Source organism: Cryptomeria japonica, chromosome 6 (genome assembly GCF_030272615.1).
Source record: "Cryptomeria japonica chromosome 6, Sugi_1.0, whole genome shotgun sequence".
Lineage (NCBI taxonomy): Eukaryota > Viridiplantae > Streptophyta > Pinopsida > Cupressales > Cupressaceae > Cryptomeria > Cryptomeria japonica.
This window is the reverse complement of record NC_081410.1, coordinates 288,521,877-288,545,215: the sequence shown is the minus strand read 5'-3', so window position 1 is coordinate 288,545,215 and position 23,339 is coordinate 288,521,877. Positions and strand designations below refer to the sequence as shown.

Sequence of the window (23,339 nt, the reverse complement as noted above, 5' to 3'; positions counted from 1 at the left end):
GAGGGCCCATACATCCTTAGAGCAATTGATTGTACAGGGCATCGCAAAGATGCTGATTTTCAGTTTCAGGTCCTCAGGGAGGCTATTGAGGAGGTTGGGTCACAAAATGTGGTCCAAGTAGTGACAGATGCGGCCCATGTGTGTAGAGCAGCAAGGAGACTCATTGAGGCAGCCTATAGACACATTTGGTGAACCCCTTGTTGTGTGCATGCCATGAACAATGCACTCAAGGACAAGGGGAAGATTGACTAGATTAGAGGAGTGGTCACTGATGCGAGAGATGTGCAGATGTTTATCTGCAACCACCACACTTCACATGCACTCTTCATCTATCTGTTATATATCAATTAATAATTACAAAAAATTGCATATACTATCTTCTCTAACTCTTATGATTCCTTGAATCTTACATTATCTTATTCTCATGTACATTAATTGTGTGACTATTGTGAAAATGAAACATGTACAATTCATAAATCCTTTCAATAGGGAAACAGTACTAAATTTTCAATTTTCAGAAAGAAACTAACATATACTATCTTAAGGATTTATCTATAGATACCTTGGGTGGATACTTGTAAGCTGCAAAATGCTTGAGAGTGGCACACAAAAGCCCAATCCCATCTATGAAAAAGGTGTTAGAAACTTCAGTCTAGCCTTCTTACCAATACATAAGCTAGTGCATTAACCAGAGAAATAAAAGTTGGAATTATTATTATGACCTGCTTTTAGTGTTCCTTTCCCAAATTCATCAATTAAACACAAAGATCTTGAAGTTGCATGCCTACAAAAAATAAAAAATGGGTTTAGGGGATCAAAGATTAAAATGAAAAATAAAAACTGTATCAACATTGACTTGAAAACTGTTATTTCACAGTCCACCTTAGCATAATGCCAACTTGATGAAGATCCATCATAAATGTCGACTGCTCACTAGTAATTGTATGTTTGTTGACAACTCCAAAAAATATCCTGTCACAATATCACAACATTTCATGATTAGAAAAAAAGTTACAAAGCATAAAGCAATTTCATACAGAACTTAAAAATTGACGTAAACAGTTTTTTTCAAATTCCCATAATGATAATAATGAACCTGTCTGTGATACCAACTATTGCAGAATCTGCCGGCACAAAGCTTCCAATATGCGACAAGAAAACTATAAGGGCAACCTGTTAATCAATAGCTTCACTAATTATTTACAACATCAATATTTTCATATTTCAAATATTTAGCAAAATCCCATTCCCATAATCAAGATAATGTTCAACAAAACCTTCCAAAGCTTGGAATTTTTTATCTACAATTGAGAAAATATTCACCATTGTGATATCAAATTAATAAATTAAGCATGATGAATGCTTCACATTAGTATGTGTGGATCATAAGATTCGATTAGGATAAATATGACAGAGACTCCACTAAACTCCTATCGTGAGTTTCTAAAGATTCAAACCATGCTCTAACCTTGACTTTACAGCTGAATCTAGGGCTGCATTACTAAGAGACTTGGCATTATATAAGGGATTATTCTTAAATGCGAAAGCATGCAGATTGTTGGACAAAATGAATGAAGTTTTGATAATCACTTGTTTGGGAGCTGTTATGCAGGTTTTTACATCTATATGGTTGTTCAGATGAGCATATAAAGCCACACTCAATAGTTCTTGTTTTAGACTATCATACTCAACTCTGTAGCTATATGTATGAGAAATTTCACTAGTTGCACATGTGATTATCTTGAAAACATGACATTTGAAACAAATTCTTATTATGTTTTCCATTGAGCTATCAGACTTACAAAAAATATCTAAGTCATTGTCATGTCCCCAAATCCAAACAGCCGAATACATAGTAAATGAATGTTTCAATACTGGACGCAGTGATCATAAGAATATGAAAGGTTGCATTTAAAACAAATATTATCTGCCAAAATAACATTTCAAGGTATCAATATGAGTAGCGTAGAAGATTAAAAGGCAAAGCTTAATTCCATGGGTCTTCATTATCTCTTCCCAAACTATTATCGAAAGTTTGTCTTCATTATCTCTTACCAAACTATTATCGAAAGTTTGACCACTTCCTTGTGCCAAATTATTTGTGGTCCCCAATTTCTGATAATTAAAGGATTTATTAAGTTTGTGTTTTTTTTTATTAAGTGTCAGAGTGCTGTGAGGAACACTTAGAGCTGCCGCTGTTAAGGCAGTGATTTGTCAATATAAGGGAAAGCAGCAATTGCATGTAAGATGAAGTTAAATGAATAAACATTAGAACCATCAAAGGGATTATTTATGTCAAACGATGAATTAACAAACCATCAAGATGTGCGATTATCATGAAGTGGTGCAATTAGTTAAGGAGATTATTATGAACATGTACGAGTCATGTCTCTTGCAACGTGACTTGTCATTCCTATTACAATATATATAAAGACACTCCCAAATCATTCAAGGAAAGGGGGGGAAGGATATCGGATGCTGGCAGTTGCTGGGCTATCGAACTGGTAAACAGTTTCTCAGTGGTACGTGAAAATTAACTTACATTATTTATAATATGAAAACTCCTTTCTTAATAATAATTAAGGTAACATGGTTAGAGGAACATAAGCTACACTAAATATATGCTGGGGAATTACAATAACAGCAGTAAATAATATAATAATAATATGAATGATTAATTATTAAAAGTGAAAGCAGAAATTAATATAATATAAGGAATTCACATCCTAATTTAATAGCAGAAAGAATAATAATATGATATGGTAAATCAAGGGAAAAATAAGTTAACCATATATATATATATATATAGAGAGAGAGAGAGAGAGAGAGAGAGAGAGAGAGAGAGAGAGAGAGAGAAATTATATGAATATATACACAGAAAATAATTAGTAATCCATTGAAGATTATAAGTAGAGAGTACTTAACCAGATTTACATTGATACTAAATGCATCAAATATAAATAAATAAATTTATCAAAGAACATGACTACCAATTAATTTAAGTATATCAAATAAGAGTTAATCAAAGATACAAATCAGAGGTTCATAAATAAATAGGTAACAGGATAAATAAATAATTGATAATTTTTTAAACGAAAACAGAATGTCTTAAAACAGTCCTAAACCATAACCAGTTCTGTATTTTCTATTCCCCAAGGGAGATGGGTGCTACTAGGGAAGGGCAGAGTAAAACCACTTCAATTAAAAGCCCCAAGGGTGAAAGGAATACTCCTGAAATCTGGGCTGCAGACCCCAAGGGTGAATGGACTGAGTTCCGGTAAACCGGGTTACATTAAGGAGGTGGTGTCAAGCGCCCTAGGCAGCCAAGCCCTCTTCCAGGAATAGGGTCAGATTGGTTTGGGGTTTAGGCATGGTTTTTATTGACATTATAAGTTATATTACAAAGAATTAGTTAGTTATGCTCAATTAATAGCAATAGAAGGTAGTAACATAGATGTTGCCCTTGGTAATTGATAGTCTATAAATAGGGGACATTACAGTCATAACAGTGTATGTGCAAAAAGACTCAACAAACTATGTCCAAGCCAACATTCTATTTATCAAGAGCAAAAAATAATTAAACATACTTTGCAACATCCTGACAAGCCGCAGTAGAAGAAGAGTTTATCCCTCCTATTTGACTCTCTCATCCAAACTCTTGAGAATGTCTTGTAACTCATCCATTACACTCACCTAAGTCACCCTCTCTACAAATGATAGATAGTGTCCCCAACCAACAGTTTCTTGTGACTTTTGTTGATACCCATACAAAATGCACATTTTGCAAAAACTTGTTTATCAATTTTTCATCTTTTCATCTATGGTATTGTCTCAATTCAATCAATTGTGGACTTGTGGTAATAGCTCAAGAGTTGTTTCTAGCTTGAATCTTGGTTCATGTTCATGGCTTTGGTTAGTGGATTTGGCAAGCTTTTTGGGGGGCTGATGTAAAAAACCCTGCTAATTCTGTACCAATTTTTTTAATTTTTTTCCCTTTCCAAATTCAGCGAATAGGCATTTAATCAAACAGATTGCATGTAACTGATTTTGATAAGTTTTAGTTGTGTAATTACTTGGAGAATTCCTTCAAGGTTATCCGAACATATTTCTTCCATAAAATTTTCATAAACTAATTTATACAATATAATAAATTGCTGGCACGCTTTCAATATAAAACAAAACATCAGAAATTAACATTATGATATCGATATCAGGATTCAGGATTCAACTGTGTAGTTTTTGAGTCAAACTCATTGACCCATGTTTCATTAGTAGTGGTTCACAAGAACCCATCTCTCATGAGAATGAATGGTCCACTTTGCACTCATTGTATCTAGTTGATGCTCACAAAGGTGAAGCATTGGGCCTTCCTAGGAGGTCACCCATCCGAGTACTACAACTAAAGTGCGCTTAACTACGGAGGTTCCTCCAAGGTTAAACCCACTTAGCATGCAACCCCGTTTCCAAAACCTCTAGCAAGTGTTGTGCCTTATGAACCATTCATTATAGAGCCCCTTAAGCTTATCAATTGATAAGTAGAAAATATTTTCCACAGCAAGCCAAATTATCCATGGTCACAAGCTCAGTGGATTTAACCTTGGAGAAAACTATGTGGTTAAGTGCGCTTGAGTTGGAGTAGTACTGGGATGGGTGACCTCCCAGGAAGGTCCAACGCTTCACCTTTCTGAGCATCACCCAGATGCAGTGAGTGCTAAGTGGACCATTCACTCTCATGAGAGATGGGTTCTTGTGAACCACTACTCATGAAACATGGGTCAATGAATTTGACTCAAAAACTACACAGTTGAATCTTGATAGCAATATCATTGTAATGTTCTCACCCTCAACATGATTTAGCAATTTCGTGAAGTCTCTAAGAAGAGACAAAATTGCAAAGGGGATAATAGATATTCATCTAAGTACAACGAATTCTTTTTGCCACTGTTGCTATGTCTGATAGAAACAATTATGCATGTAAATCTGAAAGTGCTGCTCCTAATCTATCTTTTTACCCTCCAGGATGGCAGGATCATTTCTTTGATACCACTGTAATGTCCCCATTCGAGATATACGAAGATTTAATCCTGAAACAACAATTCTAACTTCGAATTAGAGTTGCACTATATTAATAAACACAATTTTTTTAATTAAATAATTTCACTATAAAATTCAAGAATAGTTCGGAGAGCAAAATTTATCTTCCTCTGATTTGACAATGGGAATTTAATGTTCCCCTGGCATACTGCCTGTAACTTAATAATAGTTTTGATGTGACAGATTCTAATGTCACTGGATGCTTTGATTCCTCTTCTTTATATCCCTCCCTGTGTGAGAGAGATGCACCTCTTCATGTCAACTATATAAATCTTAAAGTCCAATTACTTTACGTAAACTGATCAATGTATATGAATTCCCTCTTGAATATCAAAGTGTTGGTTCTGTGATGTATGGGACATCCTAAATAAATCGAATGTATTGTGCTGACAATATGCAAGACAATTGCTAACGTAAGAAGGTTGATCTGAATAAGCTGATATGTTTTATACAGACTTGCAGAGTTTACGAACTTGCATTGGCCTAATATCGTACAATATAAGCTTGATATAATATATGGATTGAATATAGGAGTGGACTGTTCCAAATTTATATACGTTGTTGTTCCTAATATTTTCACCAACGTGAGTATGATATGAATTCCACTAATTCAAATTACATATTCTCATTACCCGTCGAACTCTACTTTATGTATATACAAATGATGTTGATAATGTTCTATATGCGTCTTCAGATTATGTGCCTCCATACTTCACCATTTCAATCCTATCCTCATAGGCGCTCCTTCCTCCCCACCTTAGAGTGGACTCGATTCCATTATATATCTTATGGATCGAATGGTTGCACGTCTTATTGGGAATGGATGCCTCTTCATTCTTCCCTAATCGCAGCTTTCTAGATTATCATTTGTTTGTTCATACTTGGGAAGTTCTTAATCGCTGGTCATTTAGTCCGCCCTTTACCAATTACTTATTGATCGATTTTTGCTTACTGAATTTTACAACCCACGATCTGCAGATTTGTCTTCCCTAGTGGCGATGGTATTAGTGTCTGTAACATCGGATATGATGAAAAAATAATTCTTTGTATTTAGATGAATATCTATTATACCCTTGCAATTTCGTCTCTTCTTAGAGATTTCAGGAAATTGTTAAATCATGTCGAGGGTGGGAACATTACAATCATAATTTGACTTGCTGTGGAAAATATCTCCTACTTATCAGAAATTAACATTACAATAAACTGTTCCAGCTGAATTTCGTCTCTTTTTAGAAACTTCACAAAATTGCTAAATCATGTCGAAGCTGGGAACATTACAATCATAATTTGACTTGCTGTGGAAAATATCTCCTACTTATCAGAAATTAACATTACAATCTGCTGTCTTAAACACCAAACTGTCCCAGCTGATTATTGATTGGCTTGAATAAATAACTCATGACCACTATGTACAAACTCTTCATTGATTTCTTAATTAGGATTGACCCCATATTGTTGCAAGCTCATAACCATTCATAGTTTTATGGCTTGTCTTAGAATTGCTTCAGCAACAAACTATTTTAATTTGAGTCCAGCCATGTGCAAAAGAGATCAGGGTCAATTTATTGTTAGCAATTAATTGAAAATTGACCATTATGCACATTATGTCCTAGTTATGTAAGGGGTCACTTCTAAAAAAACATACAAAGTCTATGAGATTGTATAGTTAAGTAATCATACACATAAATAATTGTACATAATCAAATTGCTAGATAATATGTGTTTCTTTATTCTTATCCTACTTTCTTATCATTGGCAATGTGTAATTATAAAGGCAACTGTGGATCGTATGCATGGTCCTTGTGCTTTCAGATCATTCCAATAAGTATCTTTTGTACTTCATATATTCACTTATGGAAGAGAAGCATAGATGCTCACACACGTCACAAGATCCATAGAAGCAAAAAAAAGTAAAATATTGGATTAATCGACAAAAATCGTGAAACTTTTAGAATATCGATTTTTTTCTTGCGATTTCCTATAAAATCATTGACTGACGGTTTGACCATTTTCATAACGAATTTTCACGACCTCCAGGATAAAACCTAGTGATTTAAGGTCAGAAAATGTGACTGCGACTAGATTTCAGACTTCCGTCAGTGATTTTGAAATGTTTTTATTTGACCCGTTGGCGTGGAAAACCCTAAACGACTATTGAGCCGATTGTTGAGCGTTGAAATGTTTTTAGTTTAGGAAGTTCTTAATCGCTGGTCATTTAGTTGTTAAGTTTTTGAAGCTTGTGATTCCGTCGAATGGATTTCTGGTTTGTTTCCGGAACCAAACCATATCAAGCCTCCTCGGCTCAAAGCCAAACCACCCCCGAATGCCCTCAATAATGAACTGGGCAGAAGCTGCATAAGGTTTTTTGCGATATGAAATTCGTTGATCTGTCACAATTGTTTTAATCTTCCATATTTAATATAATCATTATATTGTTATATTACTATAGTATAATCATAATATAAATATAACAATAATATATTAATATTTATATTATATTATTATAATTATACAAGATTTATATTAATCATATAATATTATTATTAATATAATCTTATTATAATATAATAATATTTTTTTATAGTATAATATAATAATGCTAATAACAATAATTATTATTTTATTGTATTATAATATTATAATATAATAATATTAATTATACATAAATATTCTTAATATAATAGAAATAATAATATTATAATAATAATAAATTACTAATAATGTAATATAATATAATAATAATACTAATAACATTGAGCAAAAAAAAAATTACTACTAACAATAATTATTATTTTATTGTATTATAATATAATAATAATAATAAATTATTTACCCTTTTTCTTTAATCTGTTTTTTTCCCAATTTTTTCAAAAAATCTTATATTTTTGTTTTGCCGATTAATTCCTTAAACGATTAATGCTACTATGACGATCTATTGTCACTTTCACGCATGTTCTTACATATTGTCTCCTCTTTGGATCATCATCTGCTTTAAAGTATGCACACGTGTATTGATCTTGAGTTGCAAAACTTGAATTAGTGACTTTAGTACGACAAACGAACATCAAATTCAGTCAAATATTAAATAAGAATAAATTCGGTTCCCTTAGAGAAAACAGATTCCATCACAAATAGTTTTTTTTAACTTTCATGAATATGCAATTGACTGGTCCTTTGATTATTAGGAACCTAGATTGGAACCTATAAATCACTATAAAACTTGTAATAATATGATGTGAAGAATTTTTTTATTGGAAGATTTTATAACCACCTGTTTGATATATATGCTTTTTCCCGAACAATTTGGGCCAGTGATGATACTGATCTGCCCTGAAAAATCAAATGTTAAGATTCTTAAATGTTAAACAGAGTTCATTCAATTAATTCTTCTAGAATTTTAGTATGACAAACTAAAAATATATAGTTTGACTTGTTCACCTTCATTTGTAATGATCGTATCATTAGGGACAAATGTTTCCACTATCATCTCTTGAAGAGCATGCCTGCAGTCGGAAATTACAAGAAACTAAAAATAATTAATCTCAGCAAACAGCCTAAGAAAGTTTCCTTCACAGTGGTTAATATCATTCATAGAAGATCATAAATCATGATATTCCAACTCTGATCTCTAAAAATTTTGTACCTTCCATTTTTTATTTGGAGAGTACTGTCCTCAGAAAGTACAGGCCTTACATAATTGTACTGGCGCGCAACTAATGCCAATGATAGAATGCTAACGGTGTAGTGATTGAGTTCAAAATAAAACAAATGACATCGAATGTCAGTATTTACAATTATCTAGTAGCACATATGCATAGTCAAGTCAGTCATTCCTAAATCATACTAAAAGATCTTTTACATTGAGATGCAGTAGAGCTATAGAACTAAACTAATGAACTGAAAAGATATCCTAAAGGAAGATCACCTTTGAGAAGAGTTAAAAAGCTTGAATTTTTTTCATCATAAAACATATTCATATATCAAGAACATCAGATTCCAAAGAAACATACAAAAGTTAACATAAATATTGCCTCTTCTACAATAAGTATTTTGTAGGAGAAACTTCGTACCAGTCTAGCTCCCCAACAAAATTTGATGCCATATGCAAATGCATAGAGAAATGTTGAACACGCAACTCCAAATCCCTTACGATAGCTCTTTCCATGTCTACATAAACTAGCATCTTTAAAATGCATCTCAAAAAGATTGAGTAAAAGAGCAGAAAGACAGGTGTAAAAAACTCTAAAAACAGAAATGTTTTGTTAAGATCGAGTCATATTAAATCTTATTTCTGCTTGGAAGTGAATGAACAACTGAGTTAAGAAAAAAGGCATCGTTACTGAGGTTGGAATTTGATAATTCATGCAATATAACTGAAAGGGATACACTCTTGATAATTAGAATAATATTAAATAATTGTTAAACGATAAGGTTTACATTTGTAATGAAGTCACCTTAGTGGCTAATGTTTTTTTATGTTTTTTTAATTCACTATTTTTAGCATTGGGTGAGTTATGTTTATCCTTTTGCATGGTTTCATCCTCCAAACTCTATATACTGTTTATTAGATGAATCTTTGCCTCCTAATTTCAGCCAATTTTGGCGAATTGAGCGACTTTGGTCTATTTTATTATTTCGGCTAAATGAGCCGAGTTATGCAACTTTACCTTGCCTTGCCTTACACAGCAAACTTGGGGTTTGGAGAAATTCGGGATTTTAGGGGAAAAGTATGCGAGTTTGCCTTGGATGGTTTCAAACGTCCTCCTCAACAGACCAAAACTTGGGAGTTTTAATGAGAATGGGCAACTTCTCACTTGAGCCATCTTCCCCTTGTTTCACAAAAATCGGCAATTTTTCATGAACTACGCTCGATTTCGGGCCCGCAAATGAAAATGCAACTCTAGTTTTTTTGTTTGCCCGTCAAAAATCGGGCCCTTGAAGCAAAACGCGCGATTTTGTCCTTTTTATTTCATTTTCGGCCTATGAAGAGAAATTGCACGATTTTGGAGTTTGAATGATTTTCGACATTTTAGAAAACCTTTCTGTGCGACTTGGTTTGCTTCTTATCATTTTCGGATCTGACAAAGGATACAAACTTGGGATGCATTCTGGAGAAGAGCGAAACCCCCGACATCTGCCAGCATCGCACTTCGGACCTATTATACCCCGCAAGTTTGCCTTGAATGAAAATTCGGGTTTTTTGTCAAAATGTTGCGATTTTTGGTTGACTTAGGTTTTTTGGCCCTTTGAATTTCAGGCTAATTGGAGATTTTGTGCGATTTCACTCCCTTTGTTACTTTCATAAGTTTCGGGATTTGTAGTAAACATGTGCGATATCATTCTTGCAAACTCGGCATCCTGAAGGTGAAAGATGAAAACTTTCTTTTCAGGTGAACTCGAGCATTTGGATGAAAACCTGGGATTTCTCCTTAAGTGATTTTTGGATTTTTTGCCATCATTTGCAGAGGTGCGACTTTAACATTGGTATGCAGGGGCGACGAAAGAGTTTTAAGAACTTTATTTGCATCTTAACCCTACGCAGCATCGTCAGATGCAAGCCAGCCTGTTGCAAAACGTAAGGCCCCTTGTGCTCCCAACAAAACACATCAACTGTTGAGCTATCCCGCAGTCATGAACTGACATTTGGAACCTTGAGGTTGTCCCCTTTGATCAACTAAAACAGCATTAGGGATTCCTTATACAGGAGAGGATAGGATACTCAACAAGAACATTCTATTCTGCGTTGGCCAGATAGAGTTGTAGCAATACGATTTTAGCTACGTCAATAGACACCTTCGCAGGGGGTCGGGGCCAGGGGATGCAGGCTCCTCTTATCCATAGGCTTGTAGTTGTTTTTACTTTTGGTATTTGTATGGAACATTTGATCATATGATGACATGGATTTTTTATTCCATGAGTTTTGTAATATTGTATACATTTGACAATATTTATATATCTAGGTTTGTTGTTTCCTTCAACTACAATTTGCGTTTATGCTTATGTGATTGATGTATACTTGTGTATGTAATCAAATTAGCTTCTATTTGATGATGTTATTGTGTCTTTAAGGTGTATTTAATAAAGGGTGCATGAAACAAGTTTTAAATCTTTAAAAATCTCTAAATTTCTTGAGTTTTTCACTTTGACGAGTCCAGCTGAGTTTTGACTCCGAGTCCCGAGACGATTCAGCCTTGCCGAGTCCGAGCTGAGTCCGAGTCCCATTTCTTTGATTCAAATATACACAATCCTGGTTGTATAGAACAAGAGTCTTGGTGGTGTTGAAGACCTATCGAGGAGTTATACATTATAGCCACGGGACCTCGTTTGTAGAAGAAACGGAATTTGGAAACGACATCCTTAGTGGTGTTTAAAACAACCACCTTTGATTTACTAGGTTTGATCACAAGCTTGTAAAGATCTCAAAACCGATAAAGTGCATCAAGCTATCACTGCAAGTTGTAAGAAGCATAAGAGAGGACTACATCATTAGCACAGAGTAAAGTATCAAGATAACAAAATGGTGAAACAAGCAGCCATCATTTGCATGGATATGTCATTTAAGTAAGGCGCCAAGCTCATCAATATAGATACCAAAGGTGGTTGGTGAAAGAGGAAAATCTCACTTAACCCCAATGGTACATTGGACAAAATCAAAGAGGTCATTAGGAGTGTTAGAAGAGGAATGGGAGTGTTAGAACTAGAAGTACCAACATCATGCAATTTTTGGAACAGCAGATGTGGGATAGTCAAAGACCTTCTTAAGGTCCAAAAAACAACAAAAGACTTTAGAAGACCACTAATGAGCCTCTTTAATAATAGCACAAAGTGTGAAAAATTGGTCAATATTCTGTAAATCCCACTTGAAGCCACCTTCTTCCCCTAGCTGTCAAACTCCTATCCTCCAATATCCGGGAAAGCAACCTATCAAATACTATGGCATAGAGTTACACAGAAATATGCCTACTTAAGATTGCATAGTAATTACTTAGATCGGAACAATCCCCAACTTTATGAATGGAGTGAATGATATGTGCCGAAGGGAACACTAAACGAACAACATGATTGAATAGCTGTAAAATTAGGTAAGCAAGTAAATCCACATCATCCTTACGAAACTAAGCTTGGGCCACCTCACAATTAGCACGTTTTCTGGAGCAAAGCTTCAAAATACCTCTCCAAATGTGAAGACCAATCAATACAAAGTCAGAATCTCAAAAAGATATAAAATAAAATACTCAAACAGTACAAAACCTTATGATACAACAGTTTTGCAAATTAAGTTGTTTATATGTTCCAAAAACCAATGTACCTACATATTATTGAAGAAGAAAAATGTTTCTGATTTCTACTAGAATCAATACATCTCAATAGCAGATTCTGAGATCTTCCACACAACTAACAAAATATAGACTCCATTGTTTATATTCATGGGATAGGATTCAAATGAAGCATGGCCTATTTAGCATGTAACAAGGAGCTTGAGAAAAAAAATTATGGTAACTGGAGTCCGGTCTAGATTCAGGTACTCACTGGACTGCAAACATCTATATAAACTAGATGCTATTGTTAAAGTGTTCCTCTTAATTATGTCTTTAACATGTCAAGTTTAATATTTCAAAGAAACAAATCATAAAAAAATTGCAATGATTGAATAATGGAATAACAAAACAGATAAAATGAAAGGCATCTGAATACTGTGAAATGAAAATCAACATCCAATCATTTAGCAAAAAAAAAAAATCTCATAGTGGAGGTAAATTTATTTAACGATAAAATAATTGAAAATTTTTGTACCTAGAATTTTATGGAAGACATCTCCAAGAATAAAATCCAACTCTTTTGTCTTCATGGTACGATAGTAAAACTCATTTTGGTGATCCTCGCCGCCTGCAAACTGAAATTCATTCTTACATGATTAGAATACATTTCTAAATGCACCAAAGTTTCATCTCTACCAGCAATTGCAAACTGTCTCTACGAATTAAAAACAAATCTTGCAGATGCTCTATTCCTTTGTGCACTTGGTTTGATGAAGCCTTTGATCGACTTACAACAAACTCAAAATCTTGAAGGCTTTCTAACTCTTTGTCACTGAGTTTTAATCCTAAAAAGCGCATAAGATAGCCTGCATGCAAGAAAACACATGTAAGGAAACCAATAAATGTCCTAGCATAACATATCACAAAGAATCAAACCGATACATAAATTGAAATATATTTCTGAGACAACATTAGATGGAAACAATCTAAATTATGGAACTATAAGATTGGCTAAATAAATAGAAAAAAATAAACATAAGAGTATTCTAGTGAAATATGCCTTTTGAAAGTTTCCAATAATTCTACGGAAATTTATTTGTTTATATTTTATCTTTTCCTGAAAATTTCAGCACTACTATATATTTTTTTTTTATAGGACCCAAAATAAATATTTATAATTTTTAACATACATCCAGTATTAACATAGCTTAACATTTGTTGGAAATAAAATTAATCAGCTATAATCACTAGCCTTGGACTTCCACTCCACAACTGAAAATTCTCCTCTTCCCACTTAAGGCTATGCTGAACTATTGAAGGCTGAGAGTTACTTTTTCTTTTGGTTTGATGACCAGCCGAAGGCTACAATGACTTTTTCTATTATTTCTCATTTCATGAATGAATGTGAAAAAGTCATTATGAATGTATGTGGATTCCAAATATTATTGCAAATCTGAAATTACAACAGAGACATAATATTCTATTTATCCATGTAAACTGTTTGACATAATCGGTCAGTGGGAAGAACATGCTCAGTCGGAAGAACTGCAAAAAGAATTGGGTATAACAGGGGTATACACATATTACATCACTTATGTCAAAGAAGTGAATGGTGGCCAATCTCTAATTGCCCGAATCTTCTCATGATCCACCTGTACTCCCTACACACTGGTAATGTGTCCCGAGTAAAGAATTCCAATCATCCCAAACTCACACTTGGATTCCTTTGCAAATAAAGTTTGCTGCTCAAGGATCCCCAATACTGTATCCATGTGTTGTAGGTGCTCTTCCCAAGTCTTTCTATACACCAAAATATCATCAAAGAACACCAACACAAACATCCCTAGCTGCCCCCTAAAGATACGATCCATAAAAGATTGGAATTTATCTAGTGCATTGGTTAACCCAAAAGGCATAACCAAGAATTTGAAGTGTCCAAAGTGGCATCCAAAAGCTTTCTTGTGAACATCCTCATCCCTTGGTTTAATGATACCAACACTTGAAGTCAATTTTTGAAAAAAATAACTACCGTATTTAGTTCATTGATCATCTCATCGATCCTAGGTATTGGGTAATTGTTCTTAATGGTCTTCTTATTCAATTCACAATAGTCTTTACACATTCTCATGGTGCCATCCTCCTTTTTCACCAACACTATCGATGACGCAAAGGGACTAAAACTAGGGCATATGAATCCCATCTTCAACAACTCCTTGATGGATATCTCAATTTCCTCCTTCAAAGCTCTTGGGCGATGATACCGAGTAACCATGACAAGCTTACAGCCTAACTCAAGCTATATGATGTTCTCTAATTCCTAGTCAAGAGGTAATTTGTGAGCTAAGTCACTAAACATTGCACCATGCCTACACAAAATTGTTTGTATCTCAAATAGATCAGATCAATTGGTGTGGAAGTTTCCCTCAGATATCACTGTGCTACCCACTCTACTCTCCCTTACAAAAGGCCCTCTCCATCCTCTTAACTGAAATCTTTGTAGGAGCACCATTTGCCATACCACGAAGTACAACCTCCTTGTCGTCATGATGGAATTTCAGCTCCGTGGTTTTGAAAATTTGGGATATTTCTCAAGGGAATGAAGCCATTGTACCTCTAGCCCCAACTCTGTTTCCCCTAATACCAATTACATAAAACTTATCAAACATTTTGTATGAACCTACTATAATGTCTAATCCTTTGACCCTCTTGGTGCATGGTATGGCAATTCCTATCTGCCACCTTGTAGTAAGATACCCCTATTGTACCCAAGTTTTTGCACTTTCCCTTTGGCTCTCCAACAATTTACAGTTCAATTATTATGTCAAACATTTTGTATACATATGACAATTGGAGGAATGTGCTATAGTTTGCAGCTAAATGCAATGTTTGCCAATTAATTCTCATCATCATTTCTTGAACCTTTTGTCATTTTGTTTGCATTTGTCTGAGATGCATGTAATTTCTCATTGCAAGTTTGAGTGTTGTTTGTATTGAAATGGTTTGCAAGTTTAACGAATTCCAATTTCAAAGAGTATTCATATTCATACATAAACATACCCAAGAAATGCAATCTGAACTTAAACAAATTTCTGCAATTAACTTTCAAACTCGAACTTGATCAACCAAAACTCTAAGCTCAGAATTATAATAAGATAGAATTTATTACAGACCTCACAACTTTCAAATAACTGGATGCCAAAGCATACTCCATGTTGACCCCAATTTTAAAATTTGAAAAAAATTTAAGCTTTGTGTTGAATCTTGTATTAAGAGCCTCCTAGATAGAATTTTGTCCAATTGTCATCCAATATTGAATTGTTCGCCTCATGAGTTTGACAGTTGAAATTTTTAGTCTTTGTGAGATTATAAACCTTGCATAAGTATCAATTTCAAATCATGATTGATGAAGGGAAAATAGTTGGGATGATTTGTTCAGATATTCAAGTTGGTTGATTCTTCACAATGCTCTACACTAGTTTTGAATAAGATTAGTGAAGGCCGATGAATCAGAGATAAGCTCTTTCCGAGTACATTCAAAGAGTTCGAGTGTTCATCAATTTTGAAGTTGGCAAGTTTTAAAAATGGATAAAGGGGGCCGATATGAAGTTGCAAGAAAGTGGTGATATATCTCTTTTATCACTTAGCGTCTTATCAAATTCGCAAAGTGTTTAACATTGGCCGATACGTATGGTGAGTATTCAATTCGCATTCAAACTCGAAGTTCTCTTTCCACTCAAACCGGTAGTTGCATCAAACTTACCAATGCATGAGATGATATCGGTGAGGTTGGCCAAAAAGATAAATAAGCCGAATACAAATATCAACAACCAACTTTCAAATTTAAGTCGACTAGCAAGCAACGTGTTTGAGCGAAGTATGAATTGGTAGTTATCGGCAACTTGGCAAAGATGATCAACATGTCGATACTCTTCTATTTCAAAATTGGCACCTCCACAAAGTTCGCATGAAGCTCCAGTTGGCATAAGGAACTCACCACGTGGCCCACAAATGAATGCAAAAGTTAGTTTTAATAACTAACTCTCGAAATCCTTCTCTGCATATCTCTTTTGAAAGTCACAATACAAACAACTCTGTGAAGCCAATAGCTAAGATTACATGAGAATCGATTCCATAGGTGATCTCAAGCATCAGTACAGGTTGCCTTCCAAGGATCTAGACATATCCTTACACAAGCTTTGGCAACATCATAAAGAGATGATTTTAGTGATGAAATCTTCTTTGGCAAGCTGCTAGTCTCTATCAACTCAAACATCTCAGTTTCAAAATTCGAAATGTGCAGAGAATTGTCGAGTTTTTGAAGACTTTAAAGTAATTGCAAATGGTTATTGTAGAGCTAAGATTCATTCATGTAAGACAATGTTCTCTCCATCGGTGCTCAAATTCAAATCTTGGAAGCAGCTGTGGACGTTCATCAAAGCATAAAACTATAGTTCTGATTGTCTTGCCAACCTGCATGTGAGCATACCAAACAATAGATAGGGTTGAAATAAGTTATTAAACACTTCGAAGAGGCTTTCAGGTTACAATTGATACGTATAAAATACAAATATTGTAGCATAGAGACAAGGCGCGGGCTGTTTGAAACAGGAATGTCATCACATAGAATGCCATCATTGTGGAAAGGAGGCGAGGTTTTTGGTGTAAGTTTGCAATTAAAATAATGCACAACATTCTACATACACGCAGTTTCTTTTGTTTTCCAAATTCTGCCCTGAAGAAGCGTAGTCTCATCTCAAATATTAATATTAGCTTCTTGTGACCATGTTGATGTACAGAGATATGAGTATCGAATCATGTAATGGGCATTCATTGAAATATAAAAGCTAAAGGATAGAAGAATATGTTCAGATGTTATGATAATTGCAGGAGGTCTAAAAGGACTTTAAAAATTCCCTTGCCAAACATCCTGCTGGAATAAAGGAGGTTATTAAAGATATTTTCAAAAGTTTCAAGTTTCTACAATTAACACTGAATCATAGCACCTGTTGAAGAAGGATTCTTTTCAGCAAACATTCCAGAGACATAGCTTTTGTTACATCAATAAAGAAGATTTCAGCATCATCATGAAGTACAGAACACAAGAGTATGAGTATGCTCCAATGATCGACACTATGCTTTTCGAGGTTCTGGATACCAAAATAGGGTATATTAATCTACAAGATATCAGAAAATATTTGATAGAAGGAGATAGATTGAAATTATCCTGCAAGATAGCTGACAATGGGTTGGTTGATGCAGCTTGTTTCCCCATAAAGTGCAATGTCCAAAATTGGTGGTAGAATGTGCAAGAGGATATAACCCTGATGCCAGAGAAATAAGAACTGTTGATGGGCGCTTGATGGCTAAACTAGATGGAATTTCCATTACCATTATTCTTCGATTGCCATACAAGGAGAAATTCACTTGCATTGATAAGCAGAAGGCTTACATGTATTTCAGTGACAACAGAAGTAAATGCTTGAATAAATTAGCCAAAGAATGGATGGTGACATCACGAGGAGGACAATCTCAGCTTCCTAAGACGCTTCACCGCTCTCTTTTTATTAAAGAGATCTTTCATTTGATAGTCCTACTCCACAGAGTAACAGGCAGCCCTGATTCTATTGAATTCGAAATGTGGATGTACCTTTTCGTCACAATCATATCAGCAGGAAAATAATTCATTGATTGGGGTCGTCTTATTAGTGATTGCATACATAATCAGTTGATCCATTTCAAGACGAGTCAACGCTTTCACATGTCTTCCTATTTGATATATGCAATCGCTAATTTATAGTCATGGCTAGGTTTGAGTACAACTGGTGTTCTGAATCCGGAAACACAGATCTACAACTACTACATGTAGCTGCAGTTGGAGGAGAGCTTCGTGCATTTCAGACGAGTGAATGATGCCTTTACAATGTTGGCAATGACTACTTCAAGGAAATATAGCTATCAGAATATCGAAAGAAGCAACAACATTGATAAAGAAGTATGGAAGTTACTTCATTCAATTTCCAAAATTCACCTACCTTCAAGTAGGGGGATTTGATGGCTATCCTTATAGGTTGCCAAGGTATGTGGATGATAAGCTCTTCTTGATTGATCTTTGTAGACAGCTGATGTCGATCTAGAAGAAATGAAGAGATAGGAAGAACAAAGGAGTCACCTTCCCTATTTGCCTTGGTCATTATAAATGTGAGTCCAACTCAAAAGCAGAAGATGTGGAAAGGGCTCTAGCCAAAATCAATTTGTACACCTACCAAATGAGATTCCCCTTTGATAGTAAAGGATATGTCAACAATAATTTGAGACTTGGTCCTGGGTACCACCATTTCCCAAATATTGAAGACTTCCGGGAAGATTGCGAGGATGAATTTGAAGTTAGGAAAAGAGATTTGACAAGATTCACCTTGAAACAAATCTTTGATTTCAAGATGGAATGGATCATTGAAGGTATTGAAGATGATGAATCGGATCTAATTGATCCCTTTTATTTTGAGAAGACCCAGGCTCAACCTCTTCCTGCTATTAATTGGGCAGATCCAGAGGTTAGAGATGTCAGAGAAAGAACCAGTTTCGTGATCAAGAAGTCAGAAGCTTGGGTCAAAAAGAGGATAGTACAAATGGTTGCTACAAAGCCAACAAGTAGAAAGGAGACACCAAGGAGAAGCAGCCATCAAGACAGTTCTATTTCATCAGTTCCTTCTCATACACCAGTTGCGGATATTATTTCTCACCAGAAATCTCAAGGAAGTGGCGGAGATTAAGATCCTCCAAGAAGAAATAATCTCCAAAATACATGCGGAGATGAGCCCAGACAAAAGAAGAAGAAATCAAGATCAAAAGACAAAGAAGAAAATTCTACTTCAAGAGAAGAGAAAGATCAAGACCCAGTAGAAGTTTGAGATGATCCAAGGCTTGATGAAGGTATACCAACTATGTCACCTTCAATCCTCATTGAATCTCCTCATCGTGAAGTACAATACCCTACTTCAACTATGGAGTCTTCTTTCCTACGGAATCCAGTTGATCAAATAAAAGAAGTTAGAGAAGAAGCAACTTCACTAGCACCTGAGCAACAAAGTCTTCAACAAAATAATGTACAAGAGCCCTCAGAAAGTCTTTCCCTCCCATGGTTGGAACAAAGCCTATTGAAAAAGAGAAAATTGGAGGAGTTAGTGGTTTCTGAATTCAACACAATATCTGATCTTTTCAAGAAACCTGAGAAGCCAAAGAAAATCAAAAAGACTTCAAGAATAAAGACTGATTTGAATTCAGGAAATATGTGCCTAGAGATTGCTCGGCCCATGTCTGAAAAAGATGTAAACGAAGCCACTCCTGCAGATTTTGTTATAACAAAAATTGATATGGGTTCATCTACTCATGGACCTGACATACAAAATTTCAATGTGGTAGCTGCAAGGCTAGTGGAGAGAACTGAAAAAGAAAAGCAGTCAAAGTATCAACCGAAACAAGTGCAGAATTTGTCCTCCTACTTTAAGTCCATAGTTGACACTTCTACCATGCCACTCAATGTTGCTCACCAACCAATTGTCTTGGGCCTAGAAGGAGAAGTTGCGAAAAGTGTTATTGATAGTCCCCAAGAATATCAAGTTTATGGGAAAGTGACTGAAAGTTGGGTGGAGAAAGTCAAAATCATTGCATCCGATTTCTTTGTTAAGGCGAAAGTTGTTCATGATGAGGCCTTAATCAAGAAAGAAACCATTGAAAAGGACTTGAAAAGTGTTAGAAAAGAAGAAGCAACTTGAAAGAGATCATGAATGATTTCAGGAAGATGATGGAGATTAATGTCAACACCCTTGTAGCAGAGAAAATCCTACCTAATACAGAGGAAAATTACTTAGAGATCTGGATAGAAAGTATAGGTTGGAAGTTGGTAATCATCAACCAAGTTTCAATATAGCAAGAAAAGCTTATACTTGCTTGTGATCAAGTGTGTGCAAAACTTCAAAATCAGCTCACCGCCATTCTTGCAAGTACATCCTTGATGGAAGACTCGCAAGTATTACAAAATGGATTTCAGAGCATGGTTGATTAACAACTCTTAACAAAGAAGTCTTCAATGAAAACACAATAGATAAGTTGATTGACACCTACACTTCCTTGAAGATTTATATTTCTCAAATACCTAGTATGGTGGCAGAGTTGAGTAGCATCTACAAAAACTTGAAGACTTGGAGGATGAGGATAGCCAACATCCTTATTCCTAAAGGGAAATTGTAATGTCCCTACTAGTTAGAGATCACTGTCGTGCAAAACAGACTGTTAGAATGCAACAAATATATATATATAACTAATCTAATTTGCAATTAAACTTCAAATACTTAATTAAAACTAGTCTCAATTCTTATTTAATAAAAAGATACGAGTGCAGTACTGGGACATGTCCTTTGGCGGTTGTAATGTCCGCCTTCTTGGAACCCATCATGGTTCCAAGCCTTACCAGGAAATCAATGGATAATTCGATTCTTGTCTTGAATGTATCATCTTACATCCAAGCCTACCAAGGATGATCATCATATATGATCAATTCCTTGCCTTGGATGATACATCTTATCATCCAAGTCTACCAGAGAGGACTGGCCAGATCCGTCTCTTCTTGGGTGAGCTTTTGACACCCAAGCCTTTAACATATATGCATATGAATACTCAGTATATACTGCCTACCAGGGATTATCATAATCTCTGAATTAGGCTAAGGGAATTTCCTCCGAATAGCCTCCATCACATAGCCAAATCATTGTTATTCATATAACATTTTATATTTCATTATCATTTTTTAATCTATAATTTATGCCTGTATCTACATATTCCTTAATTACCATTATTGATCCTATATCCATACAAATATCCTGCATGCATACATATATCTATTGCTACATATACATGAAACAATATTATTATAAAACTATCACTATGTCAAAGAGACAAGTCCATTATAAACATATATGTGTGTGTGTGGCACACACGTCCACACACATATATTCTTGTGGCGTAAAAACTAACCGCTCTGATACCCATTGTAATGTCCCCTACTAGGGTTTGGTCTATTTAAGATGACACACTCGACGAGTGACAAAAACTCGCCGAGTTTTTGGCAAAAACTCGTTGAGTTTTTGGCGAGTTTTAAAGAAAAACTCGCCTGCGTTAGCATAATAGTAGAAAACGGCAAAAAATACATGCATTTTTTGTTTTTCGATATGGTTTTGGGCTGAGAAGGGGAAAACTCACTTGGAAGGGCCATGCTGAGAGCCCACCATGCCCTCAAGTAATCGCCGAGTTTTTTGGTCTGTCCGTCAGGATTCATATATGGAATATAACATTTAAGTATAAGTGACATTTCCTTATACTTTAAGTTATATTCCATATATACTATCAGGATGTTTGAGAGTGGTTTCGGACCTCCAGGAGTTATAATGCAAAATCTAGTTTTTGGAGGATTCTTCAATTTTCCAGACTTAGTCAAATTTCAGGATCCTTCGGCGATGCCCCTTGACCCCAACTTGGGGGCGCTGCTCCCAAACCCCCGTCGAAAAATATAGGGGGAAACTGTGCTGATGGAAGTAGGGAAAATTTAACCTCCGAGTCTGATTAGGCTCCATATAACAACATAATTAGCAATTTAGCATTGAAGAAATCCTGGTATTATACATTTTAGAGTTGAAAGTTTGAAACTATGAGTATGAATGATGAAATTTCAAATATGATGAAAGTTTGAAACTAGTTTTAGCTAGAGCTAGGAAGAGGAAGTTGTATTTACTTTTGGTTTTACAAAAACTATTTACTATTTTGCTTCAAGCCATTAGCATTTCTCATGAGGATGCGATTTGTAGACACTTTGCATTTACATATATCTAGAATCAGCTTGTTTCTTTTGTGTTATCATTTACTGACTCATTGGATGCATCTTCTCATTAAATTTTGCAAAAAAAATGCATTTTTTATTAAAATTAAGCGTGTTTTTACGTTGTCGAGTTTTTCGCCGAGTTTTTGCGGAGTTTTTTTCTCAGGGGCTTGGCGAGTCGAGCCGAGTCGCGAGTAGTTCAACTATGATTTAAACCATAAATAATCCCTCTCAACATACTTATGACATAAACTAAATTGATTAGGAGACAAACTATCTTAACATAAATCCAATAAGCTTCTTTCTGATATTAACTTAAGGATTCTATCTGATTAATATTTGTTATTAATGTACATATAGCTTTATATATATTTATATACGTTATTTATTCTCAGGTATTATCATTATATATTACTGCAGATGTAGTTCTTATAAAACATTATAATAATTATAATTTTATTTTTTTATTATTATTATAATCTAAATTTATATCACTATCGGGCTTCATATATTAAGCATACATATTAAGCACATCCCATGCATACCACCAAGAATGCAGATGTTACTGCCTATAACTCAATAACAGTTATGTTCTAGTCTGATCAATGGTCTGATCAATGGTCCATTATCTTTTTTTTCTTCCCTATCTTTCTTTTCTTGAATTATTCACACAGCATTATTCATACTCCTATTCCCTCTCCCCTTCAAACTGAATTTACAATAATAATATATATGTCATATCTTAACTCCAAACAAAAAACACAACCATTCACTAAACCCCTACGTGAGTGGTCCCGTATTCTTAGATACCGATTAGTAAATATTAGTAACAACTGCTATTACAACTTTCTTAATTCAAATCGGTGCCTTCTTATTTAATGGAAATAATAGTAACCCGAACTTTTACAAAGTAAGTCTTTGATTTCATTATTATCAATGTTATCGAAACTTCTTTATAGTAATCTTTAATTACTAATCCCCTCCTTATCTTCCGTTGAAAATAGTCAATGCATTCTTTGGCCACGTCAATGATTCTTAGTGAGTCGGTTGTGTAAGACATATATGCACCGTTTCGTATGGCTGCTCTTAATCGGTGTTTAACTAAACCGATTTATTTT

At 34.8% G+C, this 23,339-nt stretch overlaps 1 protein-coding gene across 12 annotated transcripts in view; it reads right to left on the bottom strand.

Moving 5' to 3' along the window:
- The window catches only part of LOC131031824 (DNA mismatch repair protein MSH5), a 230,384-nt gene that overhangs the window by 78,970 nt on the left and 128,075 nt on the right, over positions 1–23,339 (bottom strand). For 11 of the 12 annotated variants that reach the window (XR_009103290.2, XR_009103321.2, XR_009103316.2 and 8 more), the window contains 10 exons: positions 13,146–13,219; positions 12,889–12,988; positions 9,165–9,261; positions 8,738–8,827; positions 8,533–8,597; positions 8,366–8,424; positions 1,097–1,173; positions 883–972; positions 723–784; positions 563–624 (listed from right to left, as the gene is read on the bottom strand). Coding sequence is in view for 9 of the 12 variants with exons in the window: in XM_057962807.2 (XP_057818790.2) it covers positions 563–624; positions 723–784; positions 883–972; positions 1,097–1,173; positions 8,366–8,424; positions 8,533–8,597; positions 8,738–8,827; positions 9,165–9,261; positions 12,889–12,988; positions 13,146–13,219 (776 nt within the window). In the remaining 3 variants the exon portion in view is untranslated. The remainder of the gene's footprint in view (positions 1–562; positions 625–722; positions 785–882; positions 973–1,096; positions 1,174–8,365; positions 8,425–8,532; positions 8,598–8,737; positions 8,828–9,164; positions 9,262–12,888; positions 12,989–13,145; positions 13,220–23,339) is intronic. The other variant, XM_057962806.2, reaches the window with a different exon arrangement.